This window comes from Sipha flava, unplaced genomic scaffold (genome assembly GCF_003268045.1).
Source record: "Sipha flava isolate LNK unplaced genomic scaffold, YSA_version1 315_pilon_pilon, whole genome shotgun sequence".
NCBI classification, from domain to species: Eukaryota; Metazoa; Arthropoda; class Insecta; order Hemiptera; family Aphididae; genus Sipha; species Sipha flava.
The window spans coordinates 347,580-357,294 of NW_020272995.1; the positions used below are offsets into that span (position 1 = coordinate 347,580).

Genomic DNA, 9,715 nt, shown 5'->3' on the forward strand with positions numbered 1-9,715 from the left:
AGGTTCGGTCGCGGGCCGGACCTGTCAGCCCGAGGTGCCGACCAAATCGAACGGTTCAACTCGCGGATGCGGTACCACGAGTGCACGTTGACCGTCAAGTCGGTAGACGCGATCCGAGTCGGGCCCGACTGGCTCGCGGTGCTGGCGGTCGGCGAGCTCGCACGTCCCGCGCCCGGACGGCGGCCCTCGCGTCGCACATTCGTCCAGTCCACCGTCGTCCGGTGCGCGCCGCCGCCGCCGCCGTCGTCGTCCGCCGCCACCGAAAGGTTCGTGGTCGTCGGCACCGTGTTCATGTTCGACGACAAGTTCGCGGTCGACGACAATTTCGTTTCGCTACCGGAACCCCAGCCGACCTGCCCGTCCGCGGACGAGACTGTAATGCAGTGCGCCCGTAGCACTGCCGACGGTGCGTCGTCCACGTGCCGTGTTGTCGATTGGTCGGAAATGATCGAAAAACAACCGATTATTGCACCGGCCAAGAACCGAGGCGGTCAAAAACAAGACGATACCGTAACGGTCGGTAACACGTTGAAAACCGTACGAAAACCGACAACGGAAAAACCATGTTCCGCCATTAAAGACGCTTTGAAACAATCGTCCGAAAACTGTACCGCGGACGACCACAGCAAACAAACCGATGGTGCCACCACCGTTCCCGTCGAATTGAAAATAAGCCAAAAACATTCGGCCGAAAAACAACCCCCCCCATTAAAAGACCCACCTCCGGAGAAACCGATAAGAAATCAACCTGTTGATGAAATCAAAACAAATACGGATGGTGCAGTGATGATGAACATTGATTCGAAAACAAAACAGAAATCGATCAAAAAGAAAAAATCTACCGTTGCCGAGGAAAAGCCTACGTGTTCAGTCGCTAAATTGAATGTCTCTAAAGAACTCGATACCGTAAGGATTGCTTCCAAAAAGTCTAACAGAAAAAAGAAAGACTCGGTCAAAGATAATTCACCGGCAGTCTCGGTTGGTGCAGAGCTGTACGTCGGTAGGCTATCGAAACTCATCGAAACCGATCAGTTGAACGAGACGTTTGGTAAATTCGGCAAGTTGATAAGCGTGAATATTTTTGAAGCCTCGGGAAAGAATAAAAGCGAAACGGAGAAACGAAATTATGGGATCATCCAATATGAGAACTCGAACACAGTTGACGTAGTAACCAGTTTTGGTACGGTGATGTTGGGGAACGGTGACAAAGTGATCGTCGAAAAATCGAAGAAAAAATCAAAACCACAGGCAAAAACAGATTAATCGCAGATCAAAACGTGAAAACTTATCGGATAAAAGAAAAAAAAAATCATTTGTTATTCCCATTATTTGCATACATCTATTTCTTACAACTATATTATACATGTATTATATATTATACTATTTATGAAATCTGATATTTTTTCGTCTCATAATTTTGTTTTAAACGAATCATACACTTATTTGTGGGAACAAAGTAATTCCCACTATTTGTTTTTTATGTTGTACACTATTTACTATAATTACTATTTATTACTTACTATTTCATATTTTTTTACAATTTATTTATTTTTTAATACCTAATATTTTTTCGTTTTATAATTTTGATTTAAATAAATGTTTACTTACTTAATTAACTATATTTAAATTAATTTTATTCGACTAAATGTTACACTGAGGTATACAACACGGAAAATAACATTGTGTTCAATGGCTTCTAACTGTAGATATAAATTTTAATGAATTAGTGGTTTTAGTTATAATGTTAATAAAAGTATTATTCGATAGTGTAATGATAAATACGGTTTGTAATTTTCCAATAACAAAATATAAAGTTACATGAATTTACGAAGATTTAACTTGCTGATTGTCACTAGATTTAATATCATGGAAAATATTTTCTTGGTTTTTAATTTTTTCCGCCACACTTGTTAATGTGTTGTTATTAAAATGTTCGTATAGGAAATAAATTAACATAAAATTATCATCTAGTATAGGCACGTAGACATGTGGATCTCGGTGCGGGTTATATTATCAATAATGTATGAATAATTTTAACTCAGTCCCAAGAGAAGCTAAATATGTGTACTTGTCTATACAGACATGCTACATATCTACTTCCATATTTATTCATAAGACTTTTTGTGTTAACAAATTTTTCGAACAGCACTTCTTTTTGATCAATAAATTATAATTATTACTCGACGAAACCTACAGCTTACCATAAGTTATTAACTTAAATTATTATATTAAATTATTTCAACGAAATATATTTCTCTTCAATAACAAAAGCAAAAAAAATTAAAAAAAAAAAAAATATATTTTTATACAAAGTATAAAAAGAATATTACATAATCACCCAATTTTCACAAAAGTATACAACATGTAACATAAAATATATAAAAAGAAACCAAATATTTCTACTCAATAACGCAGTCTATTACTTCTACCGTAACTCATTTAGTTTCTCTCTGGTATATTTTTTTTAAACTATCTATCAATATATATATAAAGGATACATATTTTAACAGTCCACACATATTTGTACGTATATTATTAGTGCTATAATATTGATGCTAAATTATTGTTTTTAGAATCTATCTAATTAAAATAATAATAACATCCATAGTTACAATATTAACATAAATATAACTATAAAATATGATTCTACGTATATTTGGTTTCACTTTTTAATGGTAAGAGATGGGAAAATATAATTTTATAAAATTTAAGAAAAAGTAGATTATGTATCAACCCTATAGTGTACTTTAAACACTGGAAATCGTAAAAAATAAACGTCACGTATGAATAAACGTCCAATTGATTCTCCGACATACTTATTCGTCATTTTAAATTGTTTACAGCTCCTTTTGAACATTGATACACATAATACTTTAAAGCGAAAATAAAAGAAATACCTTTAGGAGGAATACTCTATTTCAAACACAATGACATGAAGTAAATCTAAATCGATCCACTTGTTCATGGTGGTTTTAGATGTTTATTTTCTCGTACCAACTCAGTTTTCAAAAACCAAACCCGTGGGTGGCGTAAACATACATATTCATTTATACAAACATTAATTAGATAAATCATTGCCGTTCTTTAACATGTTATTATATCAATCAATTGTGATTTATAAATTATTCATTTATCAAAAATATATTATTTTCATTTTTGAATTAATCAAATAATTTATATGATTGTTAAAAATTAAAATCTATATTATTTTAAAATATCCAATATATTAAACTTATAGTTATACAAAAAACAATGTAGACGTCGAAAGGGACAATAGCGAAAGCAACAAACAATATTTTTTAAAAAATTGATAAAAATAGTAAATAATTTGAACACTAAAAATATTATTATAATTTACTCAATGAACTATAATATTTAATAAATATTTTTATTTATTTTTTTTTAATTTATATGGTATGTTTTTATCTCGGCACTGATCAAACCATTTTAATAAACATCTGCCGATGTCCAAATAAAAATGTATCCTCATTTTTGACATATTTCCACAATTTAACATCAACATTTTATCTTTTTGTTTAATAATTGACAATAATGTACTATGAAATAATCGTATTTGGTGAAATATTGCATTCACTGGTCATTTCACATTTTTTTACGATAACCTTTTTCAACTTACTGCATTAAATTAACTTTGTCCGATATCTTCAGGACAGTCAGTTTACGCTTATTCTCCATTTCACTATATTGACGACATTATGTGTATACGAATAACTTCAAATATTGACTTAAAAAGCACTCAACCACAATCATTATACAAAATGTACTGCACAATTTTCTGTTTTTGCTATAATAAAAATATTCGTGCGCTCGAGATGGCATAAGATGATTCTATTATATATACATTTTTAACGTCAAGAGAAATCATTTTATACTTGGGATTCAGTGGCGCAACTAGGGGTGGGATTTGGGGGTTTTAACCTTTCCCAACCCACCGAAATTTTTCTGAGATTTTACAAATTCTATGTAAGAAAAAAAATGGTTTATCTTGAACATGCGAAACGGCTGATTGATATGAAATATGAAAAAATTCGTATTATAATTAATTACAAAAATAACATGATGAAATGGAACATTTTGTAACGTTCGGTTCAACTTTAAAATATCAATAACCTTGTTACTACGAATTCTCGATAATCGATTGTATAATACTTTTTTTTGTGATATCACAATACAAAATAGAAGTTAAATAGTTTAATTTGTAGTTTAAATATTTTACTCATAAACCTAACTTAATTTTACTTCCTTATCCCCTTCAAACACCTGCAGAAAATGCTTAATTTTTCCAAATTCACAAACATCCCCCTCCACAGAAAAATAGAGAGAAAAATAAAGAATTGTTATAAAAATGAACGTTGAAGGAAAAAGAGGAAGACCAAAAAATAGATGGTTAGATACGATTGAGAATGAAATGAGGGTCATTAGTGTGTTACTAGGGAATGTAGAAAATCGAGACAATCGGAGGTTTAGGACAAGGATGGCCGACCCCAAATAGTTGAAAGAAAGGCGAAGAAGAAGAATGAGTCTTAATATTTAGCATGTTATGATATGATAATATCATGATATAATGGAGTACTTTTAAAGTTAATTAACGAATGATTAAGATTAATTTGTTTGAGTAATTTTATAAATTGATGTAAGTATGGAATAACTATTTTGTAATTATATTTTTTGTTGGATTTAAAGCATGATTTCTTTCGAATTTGATATTGATTATTTAATTTATTTTTGAGTAAATTGTAGGTACTGGTAAATTATAGGTTGGGTCGGTTAACTAGAGTTAAAAAATTAAAAATTTGAAGGAAAATGTATTTATAGTATTCATTGAAAATTAGTTTTACGGTTTGTTCAATGATGTATCTCAATGACAGTTATAGTTAAAATATAATTAATAACTTAATTATAAATTAATTTTTTTCAGTCATACGATCAATCATTAGTTTAATTTATAAATTATTTAATGCAAAAAAATAACAGATTATTGACAATACGCAAGCCAATTCTTTTAAATATCATAATAACACACGCATATAAACGTCATTAATGATAAAAATGAAGCACAATATAAAAAATTAAAATAACAAAAATGATTCTAATGTTTACAAATGAAATGTTATCAAAATAATAAGATTTAAAAGTAATATTTAGTTTTTCTTAGTTTTGATTAGTTTCATTTTTTTTCTCTTTCTTTTTCTCTATGTATTGATAAACTTATATTTTTGTATTTGTGTAACTATATAAATGTAGAGCCATCATAGCTATTAACTAAAGGCTAATAAAAAAAAAAAAAATTAAAAAAAATGTTTCATTTCCTTTCATTTTACATTCTATTCGAAAAAAATGTTATATCATTTAAAGTAATTCAAATTAGTTTAAAACTGAATAAACATTAATTTAAGTAAATATAAAGCAGCACTTAATTATTGGTAGCTTAATGTTTTTTAATGGAAGCTAATAATTTATGTAAAAAGTTTTGAAACACTTCGTTTCGAATATTTATTTTATTATTTTTATCCAGTGAATTATTTTATTTTAAAACCAACTTAAACACATTTATCTTTCAAAATGTATACATATACACAGAATTAAATCTTTTATTTTCCTAAAATATTGGTAATCATTATAAACTCTTATCAATATTCACTATTTGTATTGAAGAATATCAAATGTTTCAATAAAATAAACCAATTATTATCAGTTGAAAACTTATATTATTATGCGAAAACAAAACATAATAGTTCCCTAAGAAAAACAAATTTAAAGTTTTAAACCTTCTATCGAAAATAATTTCTATGCAGTCGTTGGTGTTAAATGATATTTTCAATATTAATAATTCAGATTTTTAATAAAGTTTTCACATTGTTACAGGGTACGAGAATACGATAAATATTATATTAAACATTAACACTCGGTACAAATTACCAGCGTTTTACAACATTGAAGCGGTATAACTTTACCAACGAATATTTAAATCACAGCAGGAGAAAAAAATACATGAATAACAGGACTAAAATAACATTGGTAAGTAACTGATATTTTAATTTTAATAAATTTAAATATTGAAAATTATAAACTACCTACATTCACTACTGTAATTTTATTTTCAATTATTGTTTTTAATAAATTGAGCCATCACTATACGCGCGACAACAATTCAACATTTCTCATTCACGCGTATATGAGCCGAAGTAATGTTTTTATTTCTTCGTTGTATTACCATACAGGCAGACGACATGCAGTGCAATCGGAAAAGCGAAAAAACACATCGTTAACCCCTCAGGAATATACGTTAACAATTTGCGTCAATCGCGTATTTCATAGGATCTCGGCTGTTATCGATGAGACGCAATATTTGTTAAGCGCAATAACACACATTGTCGATGTGCTCCGTCGTGGCATGTATTACCGCATTAAAAAGTAACACCGCGACTATTCTTAATTGTGTGTATGTAAACGGAATGACCGTAGTTATTCAACATTAAAACGCATACATAAATCGATTTAAAATTGTTCGTTTTATAACAAAGCAACATATAATCCGATTCAGTGATATATATAGAATAGAACAAATAATGTAACTCGTTAAATTATCCATAGTTCTAGAAAAATCAGTTTTTTGTAAAAAAAAATAATTTTTAAAAATTTTTGTTTTTTATCATATCAAATCTTTATTTTAAATTTTTAATAATCTAAATATATAATTACGACGTGAAAAAATAAGTTACATTCTTTTAAAGTTATCTATTGCACCCTCTAGAAATCAATCCGACATTTTTAGGTACAATATGTATAAAACGTTAAAGAAAAATAACATAGATAAAATAGATCGATCATTTTATGGATTTAATTACCAATTAAAAAAAACACAACTATTATTTTAAACCAAGGTGGATATATATAGTGGACCAGCTCAAAAAAAAAAGCCCTATAAATCACTTTAGCTATTTTCATCACTAGAGCGCGCTGTTATCAATTGGTGTCCCGTGTAACAAATGAATAATAATATAAAAACTAAGTGATTTGAACATTATTTTACATTATTTTATTTTATTGACGCCAAACAGCAATTTACAAAAAATTTAGATAAGTAGGCACAATAAATTAAGATGAGAAAATGACAGAAAATAATAGAAATTAAACGATTTTAACAATTCTACAACTAAAGAAAATAAGTACAAAAGAAAGCAACCAAAAATTAAAGTTGTTAGTAAACAGGTTATAGAAAAAAAAATTCTTAGATATAAAATTTAATAGGTGACATTACTGATACAAATTATGCGGTTTAAATGCGGTGTAATTAAATGAGTTTAGATATTTTTTTTAATTGCTTTTCAGTATTTTTTTAGCTTCAACATCTTTATTTTTTTGTTTATATGCAAAAATCATTCTTGTTGTCTAGTAAAACTTGGTAATATTTTTGGGAAGTTGAAATTTATGTTCATCACAGCCAACTTTTGGATAGCCACGACTCGTAATTTCATCTAAAACTAAAAAACAAATATACTAATTAATATCATGCGAATTATTAAGGAAAGAATATTGTGTACACTCTTTGACTTATCATTTTTATTTTCGTATACATTATATTGTACACTAGTTTTTTTTCAAACAAATTTCATCTACAGAAATGTGTACATGTCTGTACTGATATAATATTGGAATTAAATATTTTGGCGCTTAGGACCAGTTTTGTCTACTCAGTGAGGTTAGGAAATGGATACTTTTTATTTAAATCAAGTTTTTATTTTGAAAATGAAGTTTTGCAAATTATCGCTTAAAATTTGTGGACAGTACAAAAATATTTGCATATACAAATATGGAGATTTGTTCGTGTACAAAAAAATGTACACATGGAAGTCAACCTGTTAAAATAATAATAATAACACAAAAAATAAAAAAGTACGAACAATTATATTAAATATTTTATTCATGAATATACAAAATAAACGTTAAAACTCAAAAAAATTTAAAATTTCTCGAAATCACCCCCCCTCAAAAATCGCCCCTTAAAGGGTCATAAGTCTTAAATATACATAAATCTCTTCTCTGGTGTAATTAATTATTGTATGCAAAAATTCAAGTAATTCCAGTAAATACACAAATCTCTATACAATATACAAATTACTATACTATACAGTTTCTAGCTGATACGTTTGTGCTACCAATATTTTATAATTGTAAAAACATTTCTTATTTACATTTCTTTTATGATTATGCCAACAAATATTTATAACAATTATTTTAACAAAATTTTAAAATCCTATTACACTCTTAATGATTACTTCTTATTACTATCTATATTTGATATGTATATGTATGTTTTGTATTTAAATTATAATATTAGAATAATACAGGATAATATGCCGAATTTCCGACTGTAGTGTGTGATCACATTGGATTACTTATTATTTTGTAATTTTATATTTATAAAACCCATGACGGAGATGACAATGGTGACACAGCATATTAATAATACAATTTTATAATTTATATGAGTCCAGACCGAAATAAACATAACACATGCATACAGATATATATTGTATAATAAAGTAATAAAAAACAACTATTAAATATGTGTTACTAACGAATTCTTGGCAAATTTACGAATCGGGGCAATTGACTGATTCCTAAAGTTTTCGGGCCTCATTCATCAGATGTTTCATGTGGTTTGCTCGGCTTTGGTATAACGGGTGAGTATGCAGCCACCATTTGGATTCGATGAACCCCTGTTCATCTTTTTGAGCGTCTTTGGCCATGGACATCCACATCTTTGGGTCTTGCGTGATATCCACATAGGCTCCTGCGGCTATCATGAACCCGACTTGGTCAGTCTCCTTCACCCTGCGCCTCGAAAGTGCCATTTTGAGGCCGTACTTGAGCGATAAATAAAGATAACAGGACAAATTGAACGCGACAATCACGGGCAGTAGCGTCCAGGCGACCACGGTGGCCGCTATCTGAAAGACGTCTATCTAAACTCTCCTGGCTCCACTGACGATGGGAGTGGGGCAATGGGACACGGGCCATCTTATGGCTGATGATGATAGCCAATTGATCATCGTTGACCTTGTTCATCAAGCTACATATCCACCTTGTTTCTGACTATGACATAGAGTAATACTCTATGGGATATGATGACACAATACCACAGATACTAACGTTAGTATATATATCTAAGGAACTAAAGTGCTCTAATATATCTGTGCATAATACCAACTATTATAGTAATCATTATTTATTACCATTTAATCATGACTTATCTATTATCTATGGTAAAGTCGACTTGATAACATATTGTTTCTACTTTTAATCATTTTCATTGAGAATTTAAACCAGTAAAGAGCAATTATTTTTATTTCTTATTTATTTACGCCTCTCGTTGCTGCGGAATACTTATAATTCAACATTATTGTTCAACATAAATTACGTGAACATAAAAAATAATTATGATATTAATGAGACGAATTTCCTTACATTTCAAGTTACAACAGAAACTGCGAAAATATTTGGACATATCAATTTAAACAAAACAAAAATTAAGCCTAGTACAAAAAAATACGTTGGCGATTATAAAAATAAAATACGAGTCAAAAAAAGGTTATTGTTGTTTTAATGTTGGGTTACTCAAACATCCATCAGAACAGGTATTTAAATATTTAACTGTCACAAAAAAAGTTCCATAAAACTTACGATTAAT

The 9,715-nt window shown here is 29.6% G+C and overlaps 1 protein-coding gene across 1 annotated transcript; it reads right to left on the minus strand.

Annotated features, from left to right (window-relative positions):
- Nucleotides 1-8,645: 8,645 nt before the first annotated feature.
- On the minus strand, nucleotides 8,646-8,899 carry LOC112686592. The gene has a single exon (XM_025558957.1). It carries the CDS (start codon nucleotides 8,877-8,879, stop codon nucleotides 8,646-8,648), a length of 234 nt encoding a protein of 77 aa, XP_025414742.1. The 5' UTR covers nucleotides 8,880-8,899.
- Nucleotides 8,900-9,715: the final 816 nt, after the last annotated feature.

Excerpts from the sequence above, each read along its gene's own strand:
- LOC112686592 (XM_025558957.1), bottom strand. The coding sequence starts at position 8,879 with ATGGCACTTTCGAGGCGCAGGGTGAAGGAGACTGACCAAGTCGGGTTC.